General features: G+C 44.7%; 1 protein-coding gene across 1 annotated transcript in view; it reads left to right on the forward strand.

The window, feature by feature from the left end:
* Positions 1-439: 439 nt before the first annotated feature.
* LOC145361503 (MOB kinase activator 2-like) overlaps positions 440-27543 on the forward strand; it is a 60529-nt gene continuing 33425 nt past the window's right edge. The window contains exon 1 of the mRNA XM_080217314.1: positions 440-651. Coding sequence (XP_080073440.1) covers positions 635-651 — 17 coding nt within the window. The 5' untranslated portion in view covers positions 440-634. The remainder of the gene's footprint in view (positions 652-27543) is intronic.

The following is a 27543-nucleotide window of genomic DNA, read 5'->3' on the forward strand; positions in this document are numbered from 1 at the left end:
CTTATTCAGCACCACGTGACAGGGCTCTGTGTCTCCACCCCAGGTTCAATTCCAGCCTCAGGTCACTGCGCCTGTGTGGATTTTGCACATTCTCCCCACGTCTGTAGGGGTTTCCTCAAGTGCTCCACTTTCCTCCCACAGTCCAAAGATGTGCTGGTTAGGATTATTGGCCATGCTAAATTGACACAAATGTCCAGGGAGCTGGGGTGGCTATTAGCAGGGTGAATACGTGGGTTATGGGGATAGGGCCTGGGTGGGATTATGGTCAGTGTAGGCTTGATGGGCTGAATGGCCTCCTTCTGCACTGTGGGGATTCTATGATGTTACGCATCTATGTCATGACGTCAACGGCTGCGGTAGCGTCATGACGTCACCATGCATGACGACTTCAATCACGCCCCTAATGTCACGCCCCGTGACGTCACGCGCCAGTGTTTACTTCCGGTCAGTGGAGGGTGAAAAAAAACTCGGCTCAAATGACAGACTCCAGCCTGCCCCTGATCCGTTTCAACTTCATCACACAGCAACGCTGCCGCTACCGCCGAGACTGAGCGGCCTTCAAATACCCACCTACCTGTGAAAGAAGAGGATTTTTACGTTAATATATTGGAGGCCACGAGGAGGTGCGGCGCATATGGATTGGTTAATGGGGTAAGTCAAGGGATTAATCTGCGCCGTTTTTTGGGCACTAACTGAATTAATCCCGGATCGTTTAAAGCCGCAGAATTTCGATGTCCGCTGAGGGAAGATTGTCTTCATCGTGTTTTACATCGTCAGGGCGCATGCGTTGGGCCGCGGTGGGTGCTGGGAAGTGTAGTGACCGGATGATGCACTTGTCTGGGCGGCGGCGCCAATGGAACTACAACTCCCAGGGTCCACCGCGCGCCGCACCATGCTGGGGACCGTTAACTCAGGCTGAGCGCGAGGCCGCTGCCCTCCACCCGCGGGAGGGACACCCTCGTGGCCCCGCCCCCGGCTCCCGGCACCGCCCCTCCCCCCCCCCCAAGCTGGCAGACCGTCCCCTCGTGGCTAGCCGCTCCTCCACGTCCCCCCCCCTCCCCTGGTTGGTAGCCCCTCTTCCCCCACCCCCCTCCCCCGTGGCTGACAGCACCCCCACCCCCCCGGCTCCTGGCCCCCCTCACTGGCTTCTGGCCTGCTCCTGGTCCCCTCCCCTGGCTCCCAGCCCTACTCCCGGCCCCCATCCCTGGCTCCTGATCCCCTTTTCCGCCCACCCCCCCATTCGGGCTCCCAGACCGCTCCTCTCCTGGGCTGCTGCCCCTGGCCCCAGCCTTGTTGTTCAGATCTAGCCAGTGCAGAATAATGTGGGAAAGTGTGAAATTGTTCATTTTGGCGGGAAAAATAAAATATGTGCTCATCTAAGTGGAGAGGGGTTGCCCGAGCTTCGAGGGTTGGGTTCGCCCAGACTCTGGGGGAAGGTGGGTTGGACAAAATGTTTTGGGAGAAAATGCTGAGTAAAGACATGAAAATCCTCAACTGAGAGAAGCAGTTGGATGAGGCCAGGGTGGAGCTGGTTAATGAGTGGACCTCGACCCGGCAACCTTGAAGGCGCATTGTAGATGATGATAACTTGGATTTTTGGCACAGAATTTAGTGCTCATCTTGCTGAACTGCAGAGTACCGATAGCAGAGGAAAGAGTCCTGATTTTGTGATGTTATTTATCTTGTTGACCAGGGTGATCTAGTAAGGGAGCACGGAGGTGAATTTCACCTGTTATCCTTTGAAAACCAGGGACGTCCGTTTGTTTCCAATGGAATCCATCCCCCAGTGTGTTCCTTTAATTACTGCAAGCTTAAGACACAGATTTGATCCGATATTCTCCTTATGCCAGGGCTGCAAGATAGTAGGGGAACCATCTGATTTGTGTCAACATCGAATCCTTAAAGAGCTTGAGACTGTTGGGGAGTGCACTGGGTGGCTTGTATGGCATTTATAATACCTCCGTTTATAATGGTGGCATGTACTTTGTGGTATTTGTTACTCTTGTCATGACTAATATGAAAGTTTATTTATTAGTGTCACAAGTAGGCTTACATTGATACTGCAATGAAGTTACTGTGAAAATGCCCAAGTCGCCACACCCTGGCACCTGTTTGGGTACCCTGAGGGGGAATTTAGTACCTAACCAGCATGTCTTTCAGACTGTGGAAGGAAACTGGAGCTCCTGAAGGAAACCCACACAGACATGGGGAGAATGTGCAGAATCTGCACAGACAGTGACCTGAGCCGGGAATCAACCCGGACACTGAGGCAGCAGTGCTAATCACTGGGCCACCATGCTGCCCCACGTTACAAAGAGGTGGGTGGGTGGTTTGGTATAAAAGTTGCGGGTATGGTCCAATGAATTCTCACAGCTGGCGAGAAAAACCTCCTTAATTATTGGTGTCGCGTGGTTTGTTTCTTTCTTTTGGGGTCACAGAATCTCTGTCAGACTCCTATAAAAGTGCAGACAGAGCACTTATCCTGGTAAAGCACATTGTTTTGTATCAGTGGCGCCTCTGGTATAGCTGGAGCTGGGAAAGTATGCTTTGATGTGTGCCTAAACTAGAATCTTTGGCTGATCAGCCCTTTCTGTACCTGGGTCAATGCCCTATATTCTCCTTGGCTGAATACACAATGGCAGGAGCTACTTTGAAAATCCTGGAATCTAAGGTATGTGGCTCTGTCTCTGGCATCCTGTAAGCGGGGGTGTGCACTGTTATGCCATGTACTCATGGCTTTATCTTGTATCCTGTTATCCTCTAATCTCTGAAATCTCCTATTGTTTGTATCTTTGGAGGCGCTGTTTGTAATGAATCATTTGAACCAACTGTGTTGGTGCTGTCTTTTCCCTGTCTCTATATGTGGAGAAATGATAATGCTGTACTGTACCAATCCTTGAGGGTTTGCTGCATTGTTTATCAAAATGGGAAAAATCTTTCAACAAAAAATGTTTAAAAAAGGGCTAGCATGCAGGTACAGCAAATAATTAAGGAATGCTAATAGAAAAAGTTAAGGTTTATTTATTAGTCACAGTATATTGATACTACAATGAAGTTACTGTGAAAATTCCCTAGTCAGCACACTCTGGTGCCTGTTTGGGTACCCTGAGGAAGAATTTAGCACTTAACCAGCACATCTTTCAGGCTGTGGGAGGAAACCCATGCAGACACGGGGAGAACATGCAAACTGTGCACCATGTTATTGTGAGGGGAACTGAGTATTAAAGTTGGGAAGTTATGCTTCAGCTATTCAGGACATTGGTGAGACCACATCTGGAGAACTGTGGGTATTAGTCTCCTTACTTAAGGAAGCAGTTTGGAGAAGGTTTATTCAATGAATACCTGGATTGGACAATTTGACTTATGAGGAAAGGATGAGCAGGCCAGGCTTGTATCTGCTGGAGTCTTGAAGAGTAAGAGGCAACTTGATTGAAACAAACTAGATCCTGAGTGGATTTGACAGAGTGGGTGTGGTGAGGATGTTTACTCTTGTGGGAGAATCTAGAACTAGTAGGTCACTGTAGGGGTCAATCATTTAGGACAGAGATGAGGAGAAACCTTTTCTCTCCGAGGTGGTGAGTCTTTGGAATTCTCTTCCTCAAAAGACAGTGAAAGCAGAACCTTTGAATGTTCTTAAGGCAGAGCAAGACCGATTCTTGATAAGGAAAGGGGTGAAAGGTTATTGGTGGGTGGGAATGTGGAGTTGAGGTCACAGTTAGATCAGCCATGATTTAAATGGGCTGGTGTCCTACTCCTGTTCCTAACTCATATGTTTATGTGTGACCCAACCCAACAGCAGATCAACCAGATCAGTGTGTAAGTTGGGGGAGTGGGGGGGGGGAAATTCCATTCCAATCGGAATTAAGGCATGCCAGATGGGGAACCCAAACCTAACTTGGGTGCCTGGGAAACTCAACCCAAACTAGGTAAAGGCAGAACATGGTACTGTGTAAGGAATACAACTGAGCTGGGAACACAATGGAGGCTATAACTCTACTTGTTGTTGAATTTCAAGTTGTTAATTGCTAACGTGGTTTGGAGGCAAGTAATTCAGGCGTGGTCAGTGGCAATGTCAATTCCAGCCCATCATTGGCGAGCTATGACCTCAGTGTCCTGTTTTTCTGTCCCCTGTAAATCTTTTTAACCTTGTCCTGCATTTCTGGCCTTGATCTTTCATCAAGATTTTCAATGTACGGAAAAGAAGGGCATGTGTAACGGGAAAGAGTCTAGGCAAACATAGGCACAAGGGATTGTGTAAAAACCAATCCAGTGAGTGCCCGTGAGATTTGTCAGACATAAATGATGAAATTGAATCGGGGAGAGAAGTAGAATCTATAAAATCCCTGCAGGGCAGAAGACGACCATTCGGCCCATCGAGCCTGCACTGACAACAATCCCACCCAGACCCTATTCCTTGCAACTCCATGCATTTACCCTAGCTAGTCCCCCTGACACAAAGGGTCAATTTAGCATGGCCAATCCAACTAACCTGCACATCTTTGGGGTGGGGGAGAAACTGGGAGGAAGCCCACGCAGACATGGAGAGAACATGCAAACTCCACACAGACAGTGATCCGAGGCCAGAACTGAACCAGGGTCCCTGGTGCTGTGAGGCAGCAGTGCTAGCCACTGTGCCACCCCACTCTGTGAGCCTGACATGATTTGAAAGCGCAACCTTCTGATCTGGAGTCAGATGCCATACTGTTGAGCCACAAGCTCATAATTGTGTGCATTCAGTAATTTTAAAGGTAACAGTCCAATGCTACACTTATCAGGAAAATTGAGGAGTGGAGGTTGTTGGAAAATGTTTGCTTCTATCTTTAATACCATTGACTGCTAAAACTCAGTATCAGAATCAGAGCTCGGTATACGTAGGTGGATTGGTGGAGCTGTCCCAGTCTTTAGTAGAGAGATCATTTGTCTTTTTGTTGCCCGCTCCAAGTTGCATGCCCCCATTTTGGTGAAATTACATTTTGGGCAAGTCTAAGAGAAGTTGAATCTCACCTGTGTTGGATTATGGAAAAACCATCATTTAAGCTTTTATAATACAACGTATACATGCTGGCAGGAAACTAAGCCCTGAAGTGAATCTATTCCAAACCATCAAAGGTTCAAGATCTGTGTGTCAGACAGGTTAGAAATAACGTTGGAAGACCGAGTGTGGAGATTTTAAAATTACTCAGAGTAGCAAAGTCATGTGCGCTTGAATGGTTCTGAAAGGCAGTCTGAAATAATTGTTTGTGTTTAAACACTAGAATGGGAGGTGAGTGAAATATTCAGTTTGTTTAAAATTTAATTCACCACTTGTGCTAATGTGTAATTGTCTGTGAGACACTGCCATCCCCTGGAACTTTGATTCCTTGTCCTTAGAAAGATCCAAGCTTATCTCTTGGCGTCGTGCATGTTGTTTGTTATTCTGTCACGGATTCCAATCTTGACGTTTCAAAAGGTTCTCTGTATCAGGAGGGACTTGACTGATAGTTTTAAGAACATAAGAACATAAGAAATAGGAGCAGGAGTAGGCCATCTGGCCCTTCGAGCCTGCCCCGCCATTCAATAAGATCATGGCTGATCTGTCGTGGCTCAGTTCCACTTTCCCGCCCTCTCCCCATAACCCTTAATCCCCTCTCTTATCAAAAACCCATCAACCCGCTTCTTAAAAATATTTAGCGAGGCAGCCTCCACCACTTCAACGGGCAGAGAATTCCAGAGATTCACCACCCTTTGAGTGAAGAAGTTCCTCCTCAACTCCGTTCTGAACCGCCCCCCCTCTATCTTGAGGCTGTGCCCCCTAGTCCTACTGTCTTTTTTGAGCGGGAAGAGTCTTTCCACCTCTATCCTATCCATCCCATTCATCATCTTATACGTCTCAATGAGATCTCCCCTCATTCTTCTAAACTCTAACGAGTACAAGCCTAGTTTATTCAGCCTCTCCTCATAGCTCAACCCCCTCAACTCCGGTATCAGCCTAGTAAACCTCCTCTGCACTCCCTCCAAGGCCAAAATATCCTTGCGCAGGTGCGGCGCCCAAAACTGCACACAGTACTCCAGCTGCGGCCTCACCAATGCCCTATACAGCTGCAGCAAGACCTCCCTACTTTTATATTCAATCCCCCTCGCTATGAAGGCCAGCATCCCATTCGCCTTCCTGACCACCTGCTGCACCTGCAGGCTGGGTTTTTGCGACTCATGCACAAGGACCCCGAGGTCCCTCTGCACCGTCGCCTGCTGCAGTTTTTCGCCACGTAAGTAATAGTGTTGCCTACCTCCTATCAACAGAAAACAATCTGCAAGTACTTCTTGTATTTTGAGGATTTCATATGTTTACAGCTGCTAGAATTTTAAAGGTAAAGTTACTGGTAATGCGTGGCAGGTAAAAAGAGTTAACATTAAGAGACCCTCATCAGAACCTCTTGTGTGCTTCCTACTGGACAATATGGGCAGAAAGAAACTGGGTGTTTTTAGGATCAAGTGGGCTAAGGAAATTATCAAGTTGGAGATGAAGGTTCTTGGGTGCAATATTCAAGTTTTGAGTGGTACTGTACAATGAGCAATTTACAGTATGTCTTTTTATCCCATTATGATCAACTTTTATGCCCTGCTACAAGGTCCAGACTCCTATTGGGATATTTTCCACTTCCGGGGGGTGGGGGGATGTGGAGGGAGGTGCCAGACAAGGTATGGTCCAAAATGTCCGCAACGGCAGTACAGACAATGGACGTCTCATCAGCTGCAAAGGCAGAAGAAGACTGCAGTGAAGGTGTGGTCCCAGTCATTGTGGTTCAACGCATCACCAATATATGACCAACCCATCAAATCATATGGATAATGCCATTGCCCAATGTCTCCATGTTAAACAACACCATGTGTAGGCTCCTGTTAGGGTCTATCTGCCAAGTCCTGTGGTGATGGTGAAGGAGACAGGGCTATGAATCTGAGAGACTCTCTCATGAATTTGCACACAGGTGACTGATATGTGAAGATGGGTGGGCCTTTGTTGGGATAAAGGTGGTTTTGGGCAGCAGTATCAATAACTGTTCAGTCCCCTTCAGGACACCCTCTGCTCACCCAGCATGTGGAAGGACCTTGAAAAGGTGCCCTAAAAATAGGCTGTCTGAGCTTCTCCTGGCTGGAGAACCATAGTAAGAAGTCTCACAATACCAGGTTAAAGTCCTACAGGTTTATTTGGTAGCACAACTTTTGGAGTGTTACTCCTCCTTTAAGTGAATGAAGAAGGAGTAACGCTCCTCACTCACTCACCTGAAGAAGGAGCAAAGTTCCAAAAGCTTGTGCTATCAAATAAACCTTGTTGGACTTTAACCTGTTGTGAGACTTCTTACTGTGCTTGCCCCAATCCAATGCCGGCATCTCCACAGTGGCACAGTATTAACACTGCTGCCTCTCAGACCCAGGGATCCAGGCTCAATTCCGGCCCCGTGTGACATTAGAGTTTGCAAGTTCCCCCCTTTTCTGTGTTGCTTTCCTCCCACTCCAAAGATGCGCGAATTAGGCTGATTGGCCATGCTAAATTGCCCTTAGTATCAGAGGGACTAGCTAGAGTAAATACATGGGGTTGTGGGGATGGGGTCTGGGTGAGATTGTGGTTGGTGCAGACTTGATTGGCCGAATGGTCTCCTTCTGAACTGTCTGATTCTATACCCTGCAGTATCACCATTTTTATGGTCAAATACGACTTGGAATGTTAGATTACTCATGGGTAATCTCGAGTGACCATCTGGAAAGAAAGTCAGCGATTGTATCTCATTAGCTATGAAAACTCCAAATTGAGAGCCTGCCCTCAGTGAGACTCATCTTCCTGCGTGAGGGGCAGTTGATGGAATAAACAGGAATATGCCTTCCACTGGATAAGGAAAGGCTTTTGGACTATCATGTCCATAGTTGGTTTTGCCATCTGGAATAAGGTCTTGAACACATTGCCAGAACTCCTCAGCTGTCTAAGTGAAAAGCTTGTGACATTTCACCTACAGCTTAGCCTTAATTAATATGATGTTGTCATCAGCTTTATGTCTTGATACATGACTCTCTGATGACAATGTTAAGGAAAAGTTCAATTCTAATGTTAAATCCGTCCAAAAAGAGAAAAATAATTATCCTCCTGGGGAACTTTAATCAGGATTTGTCATGACTCTGATGTCACCTTTTGGGGAAAAGTGGGATGAAGAAAACCAATGCAAATGATCCCTCAGCCTGGCCTCCTTTTATAACAAACATCCACTTTCACCAGAAGGAAAAGTGCAAAACCGTGTGCAAGCTTGATCGATCAAAGCATTGCCACCTTGTGGATTATGTCATCGTTTGGGTCAAAAATCTAAGTGATGTCTGTATCACTCAATCTGTGGAGGGGGGTCCATGCTTTGTTGGACAAATCATAGATTAGTTCATACGGTGCAGAACCACTTGGCACCAATACAGTACAAAGTCCAAGAGGAAGAGGATTAATGTCTCAGCCCTAAAGCAGCTTGATTGAAGGGGGGAATTTCAAGTGCAGCTCAATACCAACCCTGGAAAATCTTCATACATCCAACCCAATTCCAGAGAAGTGGGATTAAAAGTCAGCTATATTAGATGACAGTACCCTGGCCCACTGATTTTGAGCATTAGCGACACCAGGGCTAGTTAGCTGGAAACAATGCTGTATGTAACCTATTAGAAAAAAAGCGCAAATCTCTCACTGCCTGGCAATAAAGCACAACTTCTAAAGTGAAGAAAGTACTATTCCAACAGCTTGAGATTGATGCCCAAAGACAAATCCAGAAGATAAAGGACATGTAGTGAGAAAAATGAGACGGCAAGGTTGTTAGCACTGCTGCCTCACAGTGCCAGGGACCCAGATTCAATTCCTGGCTTGTGTCACTGTCTGTGTAGAGTTTGCACGTTCTCTCTGTGTCTGCGTGGGTTTCTCCCACAGTCTGAAAAATGTGCTGGTTAGGTGCATTGACCCAAACAGGCACTGGAGTGTGGCGACTAGGAATGTTTCATTGTAACGTCATTGCAGTGTTAATGTAAGCCTTACTTGTGACAAATAAATAAACTTTTACTTCTAAGAGAAAGCTTGACAGATCCAGCAGGATGCTCACCATCATGTCATATGAAAGCCAGGACCATCTATAGACCAAGGCTGAATCGACAATGTTCCCTTTGATCACCTGTCAACGCTCCAAAGAACATTTTTCAATAACTCCTTGGACGGTGAACAAATGCCCAGTGGTAGCTGCTACTCTCCGGACCATTTACCCCAGTCCTCTGAGATAGAATCCATGGATGAAGCACCAATGATTCCGCCCCCCCCACCCCCCCATGCACACACACACACACACACACACACACACAAATTCCTCCGAGCGAGTTTAGGAACGTGACTACGGTAACTATCTTCAAGAAAGGAGATAAATCATGCATTTGAGGTTTTCCCACTTGTGCATAGCAAGGAAAATCCTGGCATGTGTTATTCTGAATTATCTACTCTCTGTGGCTACGAAAATCTTCCCAAAGGCAAAGCATGGCTTTTGACCAGCCAGAGGAACCTTTCAACATGCTTTTTGTTCCCAGGCAAATCCAAGTAGTATATCCAGAACAAAACCAGGAACTCTTCAGTACGTTCATCAACCCAACCGAAGCATTTGACTCTCTGATCGTGATGTTCTGTGGATTGTGCTCCAATGAGTAGGATGTCCAAGAGACTTCATCACAATCCTTTGATTGTGTCATGATGACATGACTGCAACTGTCTTCAGTGGAGAACTGAAACAGGCACATTAATGTCCCTGATCAGGGTCAGGTAACGGAATGTGACAGCCCCCATACTATTTCCAATCTATCTGACATTGGCTAGTCACCTCATCAAAGATCAATTCCCTATGGTGTGAGTGTTTTTTTTAGTATTCATTTGTGGGATGTGGGTGTTGCTGACTAGACCTGTGTTTATTACCCATCCCTATTGTCGCCTAGATGGAAAACTCTTTAACCTCAGTCACCTACATGCCAAAACTAAACTGACCACCATACAGATACATGATCTACAGCTTGTGGATGACTGCTGTGTCGTTGTCCACTCTACATCAGATTTGCAAGCCATTTTCAATCTCAAAATATGTGGGAAGAGTATTGGAGTATGGCACTGAGATTGAGGATCAGCCATGATTAGATTGAATGGCAGAATAGGCTCAAAGAGCCAAATGACCCACTTCTACTCCTTCTGCTTATAATACACTCCAGTCCATCCTAGATTGTTGCCAAAACAAAACTGGTATACCAACCCATGTCTGCACAGCCAAATATTCCACCTGTCATATATGTTGAAGGAGAGATGCTGAAATATGTTGAGCACTTCCTCGGCCAAAGGGCCACCAGTGGGTGTAGAGATCCAACACTGGATCAGCTCTGCAGATCAGCTAGCCTTCTACAAACTACTGTAGCGATGGTCTGACCGTTAAAAACCTCCTATGCCATAGCAGTAGTCCGAGGCTGAGATTTTGCACCTCTATTTGCCATAGGTACAAATAGCGACAAGTATGCAAAAGCTCGCAAGAGATTAAAAATGCAATTTGTGCCAACAGGCAACAGGATTTCCCCTAATTGATCGATTGTCATTTCCGCACACCACCACCACCACCACCACCACCACCCCCCCGCCCCCCCCATCCCTGCATATGACGTGATGGAAACCCTGCCTATGAAAATCAGGATCCCTATTTGCATTGATTTGAATGTCATTGTCAGGCCTTTGTGCCTGATAATCTCCCCTCTTGGATTGACCATTCATAGTGAAACACACAAGTCCCCTACAACATGTACCTGGTGAGCAGAATCTGCCAGAGATGAGTATAGCCCCCTGGGGGTGGGCTTATGCCAAGGCAGTATCCTGACACTGCCCCCTGGCATGGAGAGTTTTTTATTGTTGGGGGGGGGAGGGGAATCGTTGCAAGAGAGGTGGTTGTGTGTCCATGCTCCTTGGTGGCAAGGGTGAGGGGTGGGGCGCAGGTAAAGTTCATGGTCGGGAGAGAGGGGTGTTGTGTGGACAAGGGATTTTTTTTTAAATTGGATACCCTTGATCTTTTAAAAACTTAAATCATTGCCCACCCCACCAGTGTTACGTCTTGGAACTGATCATCACCTTTTTTGCACAGAGTGGCTAAAAATATGGCAGAGGAAGCCACCTTTGGAACCTGTACCCAGACCCAGTCTCTCCCCCACCCCCCCCCCCAACCCCTACTGTTTTTCGTGCTTGCTGCACCACTATGCCATAAAGAAGTTAGAAAGTTCTGCCCTGGTATATAGAGCTATTGTCATCGCCATCCCTGTACTACAGAGAGACCTGGACAGTGTATTAACAACACATGAGAACTCTAAAGAAATTCTATCAGCAATGCCTCCACCTCATCTTCCCGATTCAATAGGACGACTATCGAATAAATGCTAATGCCCTTTTTTTCTGAAGCCATGTTCACAGACAAACTTGATGGAATGGACACTCTATTGTCCCGATGGTTGAAAAGTGTTTCCCCCATCAGATCCTGTTTTCCCAAATTTCCATTAGTCAATGTTCCAGAGGAGAACAAATAAAATGCTTCCAAGACACTCTGAAGTTCTCCTTGGGGTGTGGCAACAGTGCCATTGAAGACTGGAAGGAGTTTTCTATCAATTGCTCAAAATGGTGACAAGTTGTCCATTGAGCTGCTTCACACCTTGAGTCACAACAAAGTTAAAGCTATTACTTAAGTGGCGAAAAACTGCAGCAGGCGACGGTGCAGAGGGACCTTGGGGTCCATGTGCATGAGTCGCAGAAACCCAGCTTGCAGGTGCAGCAGGTGGTCAGGAAGGCGAATGGGATGCTGGCCTTCATAGCGAGGGGGATTGAATATAAAAGTAGGGAGGTCTTGCTGCAGCTGTATAGGGCATTGGTGAGGCTGCAGCTAGAGTACTGTGTGCAGTTTTGGGCGCCGCACCTGCGCAAAGATATTTTGGCCTTGGAGTGCAGAGGAGGTTTACTAGGCTGATACCGGAGTTGAGGGGGTTGAGCTATGAGGAGAGGCTGAATAAACTAGGCTTGTACTCGTTAGAGTTTAGAAGAATGAGGGGAGATCTCATTGAGACGTATAAGATGATGAATGGGATGGATAGGATAGAGGTGGAGAGACTCTTCCCGCTCAGAAAGGACAGTAGGACTAGGGGGCACAGCCTCAAGATAAAGGGGGGGGGCGGTTTTGAACGGAGTTGAGGAGAAACTTCTTCACTCAAAGGGTGGTGAATCTCTGGAATTCTCTGCCCGTTGAAGTGGTGGAGGCTGCCTCGCTAAATATTTTTAAGACGCGGGTTGATGGGTTTTTGATAAGAGAGGGGATTAAGGGTTATGGGGAGAGGGCGGGAAAGTGGAACTGAGCCACGACAGATCAGCCATGATCTTATTGAATGGCGGGGCAGGCTCGAAGGGCTAGATGGCCTACTGCTCCTATTTCTTATGTTCTTAAAGCGACGGCAGAAAAGGAAGTAAATGCTGCACTCCTGATCTCGCTGTCCCAGGGGACGTTCTGCCCCATGTGCTCCCAGGTCTGTAGGTTGGGAATGGGCCAGTTTCAGTCACATGAAGGCGCGTGACAGAAACTCAGAATCTGACATAGACATCATCCTCCAATCAAGATACAGACGACAATATGTATGGAACCTTCATGGCATTGGACAATAAGGGCAACAATTTGATGAATTCATTTAATAGCTAGGACCAAAGAAGATTTGAGTTCTTTAATGTTATCATCAAATACTCAAAATAAATAACTCCAGTTATGATTATTAATTTTTTACTCCATTCTTAAGGTTACAAAGCCAGTGCTCAGAATGGACCAGGCAGACCCAAATCCATTCCTTGCTTGCCCCAAAAACCAAGTTTAAAAACCAACTGAATCCCATTCAAGGTCCCCACAAGGGAGACAAACAAGACCAAGCTGACAAGATGAGTCATTGCGCCTCATCTTGGGTTTGTTGTTGCCAATATTTCTACTGTGGTGGTTTAGAATGAGCTTTACTTCACATCTAACCAATATTATGCCTACTTAGCTAAATTGATCGATTATGAGACCATTTGACTTCATATTGAACCGGATGTCATCCTTGCCTAGGCGGGATTAGTATGGATACGTATTGCGTGATGTGGGTGATTCTGCTTCTTGGCACCGTTTCCCCAATGAGTACAATAAAGATAGCCCATGGCAAAATTAAGTTGAATTTTAAGTTAATCGGTTTAGAACTCAATACTTGTTGAAATTCTCTTGACTGATACGTCAGTTCAGCATTGTCTACAAGCACCGCCTGAGTTGAGGCCCTAATTGTTCTCATTGGCAAATGTAAAAGACTCTCTGGCACTATTCCAAGACGTGCAGGGGAGTCTTCCCAATGTCCTGGCCAATATGCCTTCCTCAGATATCACCAAAATATTATCTGGCCATTCATCTTGATGTGTATAATTTAGCTGTTGCTTACCAACATTACAACAGTGATTACGCTTCAAAATAATTCAGTTCACTGCCATGTGCTTTGAGTCTTCCTTCGGGAATGTGAAAGGTGAAATATAAATGCAAGGTACTTTTCTTTATATAAAGACATCTTGGTACCTATTTGAAATGGTTCAGTTATTATGTCCATGGAATTAAGTAAATAGCATTTTCGTTTTTAACGTAGCAGTTTAATAACATAAATGAGCTAAATAGAATAAAGCAAATTGTAGGTCCGCACCTTGATTTAAGAACATAAGAAATAGGAGCAGGGGTAGGCCATCTAGCCCCTCAAGCCTGCCCCGCCATTCAATAAGACCATGGCTGATCTGTTGTGGCTCAGTTCCACATTCCCGCCCGCCCTCTCCCCATAACCCTTAATCCCCTTGCCTATCAAAAACCTATCAACCCGCGTCTTAAAAATATTGAGCGAGGCAGCCTCCACCACTTCAACGGGCAGAGAATTCCAGAGATTCACCACCCTTTGAGTGAAGAAGTTCCTCCTCAACTCCGTTCTAAACCGCCCCCCCTTTATCCTGAGGCTGTGCCCTCTAGTCCTACTGTCCTTTCTGAGCGGGAAGAGCCTCTCCACCTCTATCCTATCCATCCCATTCATCATCTTATACGTCTCAATGAGATCTCACCTCATTCTTCTAAACTCTAACGAGTACAAGCCTAGTTTATTCAGCCTCTCCTCATAGTTCAACTCCGGAATCAGCGTAGTAAACCTCCTCTGCACTCCCTTCAAGGCCAAAGTATCCTTGCGTAAGTGCGGTGCCCAAAACTGCACACAGTACTCCAGCTGCGGCTTCACCAGTGCCCTATACAGCTGCAGCAAGACCTCCCTACTTTTATACTCAATCCCCCTCGCTATGAAGGCCAGCATCCCATTCGCCTTCCTGACCACCTGCTGGCTGGGTTTTTGCGACTCATGCACAAGGACCCCAAGGTCCCTCTGCGCCGTTGCATGCTGCAGTTTTTCGCCACTTAAGTAATAGTCCTTCCTACCATTATTCCTACCAAAGTGGACAACCTCACATTTACCAACAGTAAATTCCATTTGCCAGTTCCTGCCCATTCACCCAGCCTATCTAGATCCTTCTGCAGACTCTCCACACCCTCCGCACAATTTGCTGTTCCACCAATCTTGGTGTCATCAGCAAATTTCGACACCATACACTCGGTTCCCTCCTCCAGATCATCTATATAAATGGTGAATAGCTAACGCCCCAGCACCGACCTCTGGGGCACTCCACTAGTCACCAACCGCCAATCCGAATAGCACCCATTGACCCCCACTCTCTGCCTCCTATTTGACAGCCAATCCTTTATCCACGCTAACACCCTACCCCCAACCCCATGCCCCCTGACCTTCTGCAATAACCTCTTGTGAGGCACCTTGTCAAACGCCTTCTGAAAATCAAGAAAGACCACATCCACCAGCGCTCCTCTATCCACCGCCCTAGACACATCCTCATAGAACTCCAATAAGTTCGTCAGACACGACTTCCCCTTAACGAAACCGTGCTGCTTCTGCGTCTAAATTTTCATTTACCATTCATAGAGAAGGAAAGGAGAGAGTGCAGAATGCAGTGTTACCGTCATAGGGTGTAGAGAAAGATCAACTTAATGCAAGAAGGTCCATTCAAAAGTCTGAGGGCAGCAGGGAAGAAGCTGTTCTTGAGTTGGTTGACATTTGTATTTTTTTCCTGATGGAAGAGAGAATGTCCAGGATGTGTGGGGTCCTTAATTACGCTGAGTGCTTTTCCAAGGCAGCGGGAAGTGTAGACACTGTCAATGGATGGAAGACTGGTTTGAGTGATGGACTGGGCTTCCTTCATAAACTTTTGTAGTTTCTTGCGGTCTTGGATAGAGCAAGAGCCATACCAAGCTGCAATATAACCAGAAAGAATGCTTTCTATGGTGCACCTGTAAAAGTTGGTGAGAGTCGTAGTGGATATACAAAATTTCCATAGTCTTCTGAGAAATTAGTGGCTTTGGTAGGCATTCATAACTGTTGAGTTGGCATGGAGGGATCAGGACACCTAAAAACTTGAAACTCTTGACCATTTCTATTTCATCCCCTTTGATATGAACAGGGGCATGTCTTCCAATACACTTCCTGAAGTCGATGACTAACTCCTTCAATTTGTTGACATTGAGGGAGAGATTATTATCATCACACCAGTTCACCAGATTCTCTACCTCTTTCCTGTACTCCGTCTCGTCATTATAGATCATATCTATGCCCAGTTTGGACAAGAGGTCAGCGAGAGCAATTCTCCACCCTGGACTCTAGCTTGGTCTGGTCCTGTGTTTTGGCATCTTTGATGGATCTCCTCAGAACATGTCTGACTTCATGCATTGTTTCTGATTTTGGCAGAGGTTAGAAATGTTTGCAACTTTTCCCCACGTTCTTTTGATTTCCACACAATATGTTCTGGTTGAGATCTTGCGCAGATCTGCATTATTCCAGCAATTGCCAGTAGTATTCTGTGGCTGTTTGGTAGTAATGGCACATGATTCCTGAGTGACCTTTCATCCTTTTCCTTCATTTCAAGTTTCTAATCCATCCACGTTCTAGAACTTATCACTTCCTTATTTGAAGAAGGATGTCCTTGCTAAGGAGGAGTTCAGCGAAAGTCATATGAGGAGAGACCAAGTCGGTCAGGATTATATTCACTGGAATTTAGAAGAATGTGAGGGGATCTCATAAAAACTTAGAATTTTCTAACAGGATTAGACAGGGTAGATTCAGAAAGAATGTTCCCAATGGTGGGGGAGTCCAGAACTAGGGGTCAGAGTTTGAGGATAACTGAGGTGAGGAGAAATTTCTTCATCCAGAGAGTCATGAATGTGTGGAATTCACTATCACAGAAAATAGTTGAGGCCAAAATGTGTGATTTCAAGAAACAATTAGATATAGCTCTTGGGGCTAAAGGGATATGGGGGGGGGAGGAGGGATCAGGATGTTGAACTTGATGATCAGCCTTGATCGAAGTGAATAGTGGAGCTGGCTGGAACGGTAGAATGGCCTACTGCTTTTGTTTCTATGGGGAGGTGGAGGGGAGAGTCTTTACACTCTTCAGTACCAATCCCTAAGTGCCAAAAGTTTGATCAAAGTAACATTACAGTAAAGATTAACCCAGTTACTTGTTCCTCCCTCAAAACACTTTTTTGTCTATCTACTTTTTCCTGATCTAGGAACCTGCTTTGCATTGAGCTGTTTAGTTAGAAAACCTCTAAGTCAAGATGTAAAACCTGTTGGTAAGCAAATAATGCAACCGCGTGTCTGTGTGGCTCAGTAGTATAAAACCCTGAGTTGGAGTTGGAGAGTATGGGCTTGAGCTCACTGTGATGATTTGACCTAATTTAGACTTTGTGAGAATGCTTTGCTGGAAGATGCCAAGTTTTGGATGCAGTGTTAAACCGAGCACTGATCTGTCAGTTCTCATGACGTACTGGTTTAATGGGTAATATTTATCCCTGAATCAACGTTATTGCAAGTGGATTTAGCTGGTCATTTATCTCTCTGCTGCTTTTGGAACCTTGCTGAGTACAAGTTGGCTGCCCAATGCGCAATACTATGGTTTAAAAAATAATTTGTGTTTAGTGCTTTGGGATATCCTGAGGGTGTGAAGGCACCATGTTTTCTTTTAAAAACTTTTTCTGTGCTGTATATGCTATGTAAATACCAACACCAGCCAATGTGCTTGCATTTCTGAATAAGGTCCCTCACTATGTGAAATTGCAGGGGCAGTTTTGTGCACCTCCCACCTGTTTGAAGTTGAGATTGACCAAACTCTCTTTCTCCTGGAAAAGATTGATATCTATATTGTCTCTTGTAAAAATTCCCCATTCTTTGCAGATGGCAAGTTACTTTTGAAGTACGCAAAGCAGAAATGCAAAGCAGTCATTTTGCACATAACAAAATCCCACCAAGAGGAACTAAATTAAAGGTCAGTTATTATTCAGTTTGAAGAAGTTGGGTCAGAGCATAGGAACGTTGGCTAGGATCTATATTAGGCAGTGTAGAGGTGGGTTGGATTTGAATCCTGGTCCCAGATTTTTAAGAGCAGAATACTTCAAAAAGATAACAAGTGGCTCAAAAGTGTTGTGGTTACTACATACCATGCTGCAACATACCATGCTATAGGTCTGGGCTTGTAATCTCAGCTATAAGATGGTTCTGAGCTGGTTTTATATACATCCCTCTTGTTTTTTCTTTTCCTTTCAAGTTCATGTTGCTTCATTTGTAATTGAATCTTAGCCAACTTGAATACAAACAAAGTGCTGCAAGAACTCTGCATGCCTGGCAGCAAGTTCCAAAGGAGAGTCATATTGGACTCAACGTCAAATCTGTTTCTCTCTCCACAGATGCTGCCAGACTTGCCAATGTTTTGCAGCACTTTCCGCTCTTATTTCAGATTTCCAGCATCTGCAGTGATGTGCTTTTAGCCTAGCTAACTTGAGCTGTGTTTTATCTAGATTATTTTCTTTCCTCAAGGTTCAGATGTTAAAAGTTAAAGTTTATTCATTAGTCACAAGTAGTCTTACATTAACACTGCAATGAAGTTACCGTGAAAGTCCCCTAGTCGCCACACTGTGGCACCTGTTCGGGTACACTGAGGGAGAATTAGGCATGGCCAACCCATCTAACTTGCACATCTTTGGACTGTGGGCATAAACCGGAGCAACCAGAGGAAACCCACGCAGACACAGGGAGAATGTGTAAACCCCACACATGTGACCCAAGTCGGGATTTGAACCCAATCTTGAGCCAATAACTTGAACTATTTCTATTGTCACAGGACCTCCTTTTAACTCCTATTTCCCAACTTTTCTGGCACTGCTTTTAAATTGATCTTTGCTAACTATTGCAAAAAAAATTATTTTGAGGAAAGCTTCTGGAATAGACATAACTGTTTTTTAACTTTACAATGAATACAGCAATAGTTACTGTGAAATCTTGTTTGTTTAAAAATTTAGAAAATCCCAATGTATTCACCTTAGCATGGTTTTTGGAATCCCCCAAAGATCCCCCAGTTTTGTTCTGATCCCTGATAACTTTTAAAGAGAAATTCAAACTTTCAGTCGTTAGCCGAAAGAATGACGTGTCAAGATTTCACTTTTTTTTAAACCATTTCATTGTAATAAATCACAAAGGCACTTGACCAGGCACTGTTTTTGTAAGCAACTTGTACTTTTAACCACAGAGAAGAAATTCCCCATTTAACTTTTGACCAAAAATCTCCTGATACAGTCATACGTTACAGTCCTTTTAAGCTGACCCTTCATCCTCCAGAAACAGGTCTAAAATTCTCAGCTCCCAATGGCTTACTTCATTTTTACTTTCCCAGCTGGATATCGGAGGAAATAGCGAGGCATCTTGAGGGGAATTGCTTGATAGAGCAGACGCAGCACGGTTTCGTTAAGGGGAAGTCGTGTCTGACAAATTTACTGGAGTTCTATGAGGATGTGTCTAGGGCGGTGGATAGAGGAGAGCCGGTGGATGTGGTCGGTCTTGATTTTCAGAAGGCGTTTGACAAGGTACCTCACAAGAGGTTATTGCAGAAGGTCAGGGGACGTGGAGTTGGGGTAGGGTGTTAGCGCGGATAGAGGACTGGTTGTCAAATAGGAGGCAGAGAGTGGGGGTCAATGGGTGCTATTCGGATTGGCGGTTGGTGACTAGTGGAGTGCCCCAGGGGTCGGTGCTGGGGCCTCAGCTATTTGCCATTTATATAGATGATCTGGAGGAGGGAACCAAGTGTATGGTGTCGAAATTTGCTGATGACACCAAGATTGGTGGAACGGCAAATTGCGCGGAGGGTGTGGAGAGTCTGCAGAAGGATCTAGATAGGCTGGGCGAATGGGCCAGGAACTGGCAAATGGAATTTAATGTTGGCAAGTGCGAGGTGGTCCACTTTGGTAGGAATAATGGTAGGAAGGATTATTACTTACGTGGTGAAAAACTGCAGCAGGCGACAGTGCAGAGGGACCTCGGGGTCCTTGTGCATGAGTCGCAAAAACCCAGCTTGCAGGTGCAGCAGGTGGTCAGGAAGGCTAATGGGATGCTGGCCTTCATAGCGAGGGGGATTGAATATAAAAGTAGGGAGGTCTTGCTGCGGCTATATAGGGCATTGGTGAGGCCTCAACTGGAGTACTGTGTGCAGTTTTGGGCGCTGTACTTACGCAAGGATATTTTGGCCTTGGAGGGAGTGCAGAGGAGGTTTACTAGGCTGATGCTGGAGTTGAGGGAGTTGAGCTGTGAGGAGAGGCTGAATAAACTAGGCTTGTACTCGTTAGAGTTTAGAAGAATGAGGGGAGATCTCATTGAGACGTATAAGATGATGAATGGGATGGATAGGATAGAGGTGGAGAGACTCTTCCCGCTCAAAGGACAGTAGGACTAGGGGGCGCAGCCTCAAGATAAAGGGGGGGCGCGGTTTAGAACGGAGTTGAGGAAGAATTTCTTCACTCAAAGGGTGGTGAATCTCTGGAATTCTCTGCCCGTTGAAGTGGTGGAGGCTACCTCGCTAAATATTTTTAAGACGCGGGTTGATGGGTTTTTGATAAGAGAGGGGATTAAGGGTTATGGGGAGAGGGCGGGAATGTGGAACTGAGCCACGACAGATCAGCCATGATCTTATTGAATGGCGGGGCAGGCTCGAAGGGCTAGATGGCCTACTCCTGCTCCTATTTCTTATGTTCTTATATCCTCTAACCCCAGAACTATTTTTCACTACCTTTCTCTAACTCCAAGCTAGGCAAATCTTCCAGCCTTCTCTCAATCTTCACGCCTTCTCTAAATCTTCACAAACTCACATTTCAATCTGAGTATGAGCTGCCACATCTGTTCTGCGTGAAGATTTTTGATTTGATTTATTATTGTCACATGTATTAGTATACAGTGAAAAGTATTGTTTCTTGTGCGTTCTGCAGACAAAATATACTGTTCGTGGAGAAGGAAAGGAGTGAGTATGGAATGTAGTGTTACAGTCATAGCTAGGGTGTAGAGAAAGATCAACTTAACGAGAGGTAGGTCCATTCAAAAATCTGACAGCAGCAGGGAAGAAGCTGTTTTTGAGTCGGTTTTTAACATGATGACAATAAAGCCACAATTTTGCCTGCTTAAAGTACACACTTGGCTATTTCTATCTCGTGCTCTCAATCTCAAATGTCTACAGACTACACAAGCCCAGACTGCTGTCTGTCTGTGATATTTATGGGTTTATAGGGAAACCTGTATCCTCAGCATAAAATGTCTTCATCTATCCTCTCCCCCTTGGGCAATGTGAAACACATCAACATTGTATCTAAGTAGAAATGCTGATTAGTTACCTTTGATCCCAACTCCCATTCATCATTGAAGTCAATGAATAGTTTACAGCACCACCTTTTAACATCACAGTAATTATAACACTTTTGGGACTTTGGAAGATTCAGGAGTACTCAGAGACTGTGGCCATTGTCTCCAAAGTGTAAATACCTTGCACTTCCCTCTCAGTAAAACAATCTGGGTATTCCCTTGATGTCTAACAATCAAATCACCCATGCACACTATAGAACAGGTTGCACAACACCATCTCCCCATCATTTAACCTAAATTTAAAGCCACTGTGCCGAAGCATAATAATTTTAGAAGCTAAAAGATACAGGGGAGTATGGCCTAGTGGTATTATCGCTAGACTATTAATCTAAAAACTCAGTTAATGTTCTGGGGACCTAGGTTTGAATCCCACCACAGCACAGGGTGGAATTTGAATTCAATAAAAAAAATCTGGAATTAAGAATCTACTGGTGTCCATGAAACCATTGTCAGGAAAAACCCATCTGGTTCACTAACGTCCCTTAGGGAAGGAAACCTGCTGTTCTTACCTGGTCTGGCCTGTGGAGATGCCGGTGTTGGACCTGGGTAAGCACAGTAAGAAGTCTCAACTCCAAGTTAAAGCAAGTCCAATAAGTTTATTTGGCAGCGCAAGCTTTCGGTGTCTCAGGCTCCTTCATCAGGTGAGTGAGGATTTGTGTTCTCACACAGGTCATATATAGATACAAACTCAATTTACAAGATAATGATTGGCTACTATCTTTATCTCGTAAATTGAGCTTGTGTCTGTATATGACCTATTTGAGAACACAAGTCCTCACTCACCTGATGAAGGACCCTGAGACTCCGAAAGTTAGTGCTGCCAAATAAATCTGTTAGACTTTAACCTGGTGTTGTGAGACTTCTTATTACGTGTAACTCCAGAGTCACAGCAACATGGTTGACTCTCCGCTGCTCTCTGAACAAGGGATGGGCAATAAATGTTGCCCAGCCAGCGACGTCCATGTCCCATGAATTAAAAAAACATAGTCATCTTGGAACCTAAAATTAACAGTTGTCACAAAGTTTTGACATTATTGTTAAAAATAAAGATTTTTTTCTTGCTAATAACTGGCAAAAGCATAGCCACTGCTCAGAATTTGGTTTGTGTAGCTTGTGCTTTCTACAGTAAATCCATAACCAAATACTCTACAAACCTATGACTTGGAGCTGGAAAAAACACACACAAATGTCTGCCTTTGTAGTTTGAATAAATGCTTGACTTTTAAAGAAGTGGTTTTGTAAATCTGGCATTCATTGGGTTAATGCCTTGGGATTTTGTTTTACATTACCGAGCCTGCTCAGGCTTGTTGCGTTGCAGTTTGTTTTAATTAGATCATTTTCTTTTTTAGTCTGCAGCACGGTTTTATCTTCTGCTTTCGTTGTGTCTCCACCTTTTTTACTCCTCCTTGCAGACATCATGAAAAAAGAAAATGCCCATCTTGTTTTTTTACCCGGTGACTTACTTCTCTGCCCATAAATGATTTGAATTGTAGCACCTCAAATGCTGTTCAGTTCTGTTTAGCTGAAGAAGAGTGCACCTGATGTAAATAGGTTGCTCTCTTACCATTGGCTGCATTGGAAATAAATATGACTTTATTGTTCCCATGGCAGCGGTGACCTCGTTTTCCATGTGTTGCAAACTTTTGTTGGACTGCTATTTATACCAGTGGGGCTAGATCACTCTTCATGTTAGGAATTGGGAGGCTCTGTCTCTCACCAGGCCCTTTATCGCTATCCAATTTATTTAATCCAATGCTTTCCTCGCAGACCTTGTTCCTTCCACACCCAACAAACTGCAATCTTTCCAGGGAGACATAGGCAGCGTTACCAGCCATGTAGAGTTGCATTTCTCTTTGTCAAGTTCTGCTGACTGTCTGTAGTATTGTTGGGAGAAGTAGCAGTGCAAAAGGAATGACAGATCTCTGATAGGAGTGCTGTTCTGCTAAAGACTCAGCAAACTGCCTGGTTTGGTGGGCATTAGCTATGAGATGAGGTTGGAGAAGTTTGTTCTCACTGGAACAACAGAGGTTGAGGGGCGACCTGATAGAAGTCTACAAGATTATGAGGGGCTTGGACACAGTGTCCAAAGCTTTTTTCCAGGGTGGAAGAGTCAATTACTAGACAGCGCAGGTTTAAGATGTGAGGGGCAAGGATTAAAGGAGATGTACTAGGCAAGTTTTTTACAGAGGGTGGTGGGTGCCTGGAACTTGCTGCCAGGGGAAGCAGTGGAAGCAGATACGATAGTGACTTTTGAGGGGCTTCTTGACCAATACATGACTAGGACGGCAATTGATGGATATGGTCTCCGCAAGGGTTAGAGGGTTTTAGTTAGTCAGGCAGCATGGTTGGTGTAAGCTTGGAGGCTGAAAGGCTTTACCTGTGCTGTAATTTTCTTTGTTCTTTGTTCAAACATTAAAGAAACCTTAAACAGTGCCGAACCGAATCAAAGCTGGTACTTGCTGGCCTGTGAGACTCAATACTCCTTGGGGTAGTGTCTTCACCCACGAGGCCTTGGGGAAACTGTCAATTCCTCTTTGCTGTGTGCACAGATTATAAGAACACAATCTCCTTATCCATGTTAGTGTTTGCTTTGGCATGCCCTGTCGTAAAACTATTCCGTCAAATAAGTGATGCCGAAGAAAAAAGGATCATATCCATGATTTTTGTCTGTGGCCATTTCACAATATTAGGTTTTTTTTGTCTAATAACCATTCGTTATGCATTCAGTTATAGTTGCAGCTAGTTGAATAATCTTACAACTTAAATCTGGTTTAAACTGCTCCTACCTGGATAAATTCAATGGATGTGATCCAGCAGCCTGGGGGATCGCTAAAATAAAGTTTAGAAATTCCAAACCTGTTAAGGAAAGTGTAATAAAAAGAGAAAATGCTGGATAATCTCAGCAGGTCTGACAGCATCTGTGGGGAGAGAATAGAGCCAACGTTTCAAGTCTGGGTGACCTTCATCGGAGCTAAGAGCAAAGAAAATCAGAAGAGATTTATACTAGGTGGGGGTGCTGTAATTGGACAAAGGGCATGTAAATATGATGAAGAAGATTGAGAATCATAGAATCCTACAGTACAGAAGGAGGCCATTCAGCCCACTGGGTCTGCATCAACCATATCCTACCCAAGACCTATCCCCATAACCCCATGCAGTTATCCTAGCTGGTACCCCTGATACGAAGGGGCAATTTAGCATGGCGAATCCACTTAACCCACACATCTTTGGACCGTAGGAGGAAACCCACGTGGACATGGGGAGAATATGCAAACTCCACATAGGCAGTGACCCAAGTCGGGAATCGAACCCGAGTCCCTGATGCTGTAGGGCAGCAGTGCTAACCGCTGTGCCACCTTGCCGCCCTTAAGTGTAAGGTGCTAAAAGTGCCCATGAAGCGATCGGAATGTGTGAAAGCAGAACAAAGGTACAGATTGTTGAAGGACTGCTAGAGGGATGTGGCAGTTGCTCTGAAGGCTTTAGTGGGGAGGAGCGGGGGCAAGGTGGAGAGCAAGAATGGAAGTGAGAATGAAAGGTGATAAAATTTGGATGAGTGAGATGAAAAGAAGAAATGAAATAAAATAAATAGAAATGGGGTGAAGGTGGAGGGGAAAGTTCATGTTTTGAAGTTGTTGAACTCCGTGTTCAGTCTGGAAGGTTGTAAAGTGCCCAATCAGAAGATGAGGCACTGTTCCTCCAGTTTCCGTTGAGGAGAAATGTAATTTTGGTCCTATGACGACTTGCTGTCAGCTGCCTCTTTGCCAGACCCACCCCCAGTGAGATCCTCCTGCAACAGCAAAATAACTAATTCCAGAACCTCGTAAAGAAACCATGCTGGAACTGCACAGCAGTTCTGTTCATGACAGAAAAGAGAAAAGACATGTTTATGTTCCAGGTAGTCTACATTGTCAGAATGGTATTTACACTGGGAAAAGATGTGTGTCGGAAATGATAATCTTCCACCTGCTGTGTATTTCTAGCAATTCTTTATTTTACTTCTGATTTCCAGTAGGTCCAAGCATTCTGAGCCACTTTTCTAGCGCTTAATTCACATTTTGTTATGATGTTGCTCTTAATGTTGGCCTTTGACTGAATTAATTACTCTTTTCTGATTAAGCGTCCTTTTATAGCGCTGTTCTTATTATACCTTCTAACTGGCTTGCACCACATCAAACATTAAAGTTGGATGAAGAATGAGTGGCTTGGGCCTGGTCAGCCCTATGATTTATTGTCATGAAGGCCTAGGTCAGATTTGCCTCCATTAGTCATGTAATTACTGCATGACATTGCCACCACATTTTGTATATGGCTGTAAAATATAGGCTCTTGACAGGTTATATTGCAGGCTACATCTGCTGTGTAACCCATTAAGGGACTGTATTCTGAAAAGACTAACCTGTAGCTTTTGGAAAAGTGTTGGGGCGTATTTGATATATATGCTCACATAGGACTGAACACTGTAGTTTGGGCTGGGAAAACTTCCAGGTCATTTTATCTTTTCTCTCTTTAGGTCCCCATAGTGCCACATATCAGTTTCTGGTCAAACGCCCTCTGCCAATCTTTGATGTGACTAAACATTATGAAAGAATAGATGTGGATCAAAATCATTCCCCAGCATGTGGGTGTACCCAAACTGTATGGACTTCAACACTTTGAGAAAGTGGCTTACCACCATCCTCTCAAGGGCAGTAGGGGATGGGCAATAAATGCTGGCTTGCCAGTGACACCCGCATACCATGAAAGAATAAGAGAATCCTGCTTTTCCCTGAGCAAAAGCCATCTCCTGCACCCTCAGTGCATTTGTGTTGCTGATCGAAACCAGCATCTGCTGGTTCTCCTAGTGACACAACCCAGGTGGCATTCACCTGGGAAGATTGGCGGGGAGGGTGTGTGCTAATACCAGTCTGTGCTGCACTGTTTGAAGTCCCACTAGAGTGCCTATAGGAAAACACTTTATGCAGGCTATGGTAGGTTTCTAGATGTGGGAGGAGTTAACTCTGAAGAATCAGAGAATCCTCACAGTGCAGAAGGAGGCCATTTGCCCCATCGAGTCTGCACTAACCACAATCTCACCCAGACCCTATTTCTGTAATCCCTGCTAATATTCATTTGTTGCCATTTCAAGCACGTTGATCTCAGTATTCATTATTTTCCAGCCTAATATTTCAAATTTAAAGGAGTTTTGTGACCAACACCAACTCTTAATCTTGACAACACCACTCATACAGAAACTGTGTCTTCCTTTACTCCTGGTACTTCAGTTGCAGTAATTCTGACCTTAATTACTGCCATTTTGGACAGGTGAAGATGCTACAAGTGGGCCCTTAGTTCACAGAGCATAGCGCAGACCGCAGGTATAATGCAACCATCAATCCTCTGGGCTAGGACAGGAAAAAACATCTCACGTGGAATCATCAACTCAATCCAAGTGACTCTTGCCAGAAGAGTCATATGTGGAGACTGGCTGACAATGAGATTAGATTTGGCAATAGTGCACTGGTAAAAACATAAGAACTAGGAGCAGGAGTAGTACATCTGGCCTCTCAAGCCTGCTCCGCCATCCAATATGATCATGGCTGATCTTTTCACAGCCTCGATGCCACTTACCTGCCTGCTCACCATTACCCTTAATTCCTTTATTGTTAAAAAAATTCATCTGTCCTTGCCTTAAAAATATTCAGTGAGATGGCCTCAACTGTTTCACTGGGCAGGGAATTCCATAGATTCACAACTCTGGGTGAAGAAGTTCCTCTTCAACTCAGTCCTAAATCTGCTCCCCCTTATTTTGAGGCTATGTCCCCTAAGTGCTAGTTTCTCCTGCCAGTGGAAACATCCCTCCTGCTTCTCTTATCTATTCCATTCATAATCATATACGCTTCTTGAAGATCTCCCCTCATTCTTCTGAACTTCAATGTGTCTAGCCCCAGTCTACTCAGTCTCTCCTCATAAGCCAATGCTCTCAACTCTAGAATCATAGCCTAGGCGAGTGATTGGGTCGTTTGGCGACTCTTTATCTCAGTAGGCCGCAAGGTTGAAATTGGGCTTGTTGACTTTATGAAGAAGATTGAGCACATTTAAGACACGCTGAATATTTCATAAGTGCTTAATCATTTATATATTAAAAGAACTTTGTACCTATTTCTATATTTTAAAAAAAATCACCAATTTTATATAATGAGGAAATGTTGTTACAGTAAAGGTCAGGTATTTTAGTTTGGCTAGAGCATTGGACCATTGAGTGCTAAAACATCAGTTCTTGCCTATGCTTTTTGACATATGGGTCAAGGAGAGTGTGAATGTGGTGCTTTGGGAAGTCAAGTGAATTAAAAAAAACAGATCTATAAAGACTTCAATCACAACCTTGTGCATGTTGTTTCCAGTGATTGGAAGGACGTTAACTTGGATTGTGCCCAGCTGTTCTCAACTTTCCCACATCTGATATCCCCAAGGTGCAGTGAAGTTGCTGTTGCCAAATCTCCCCAGACTTCAACATATTAAGTGTACACTTGTCTGGAATACTGTTATAACTGAAGAGGAGAGAAAAGTTCTATGCTCGGACCAAGCTGGGTCCTCAGTCCCTTATTATTCTCCTTATACACTTATTACTATGTGGCCAAGTTCCACTCTAATTCCATTTTCACTTGCACCTCTTTCAATTTGGTTTATTGC

The sequence above is a fragment of the Carcharhinus amblyrhynchos genome, chromosome 35, assembly GCF_965287045.1.
Source record: "Carcharhinus amblyrhynchos chromosome 35, sCarAmb.v2.hapA, whole genome shotgun sequence".
NCBI lineage: Eukaryota > Metazoa > Chordata > Chondrichthyes > Carcharhiniformes > Carcharhinidae > Carcharhinus > Carcharhinus amblyrhynchos.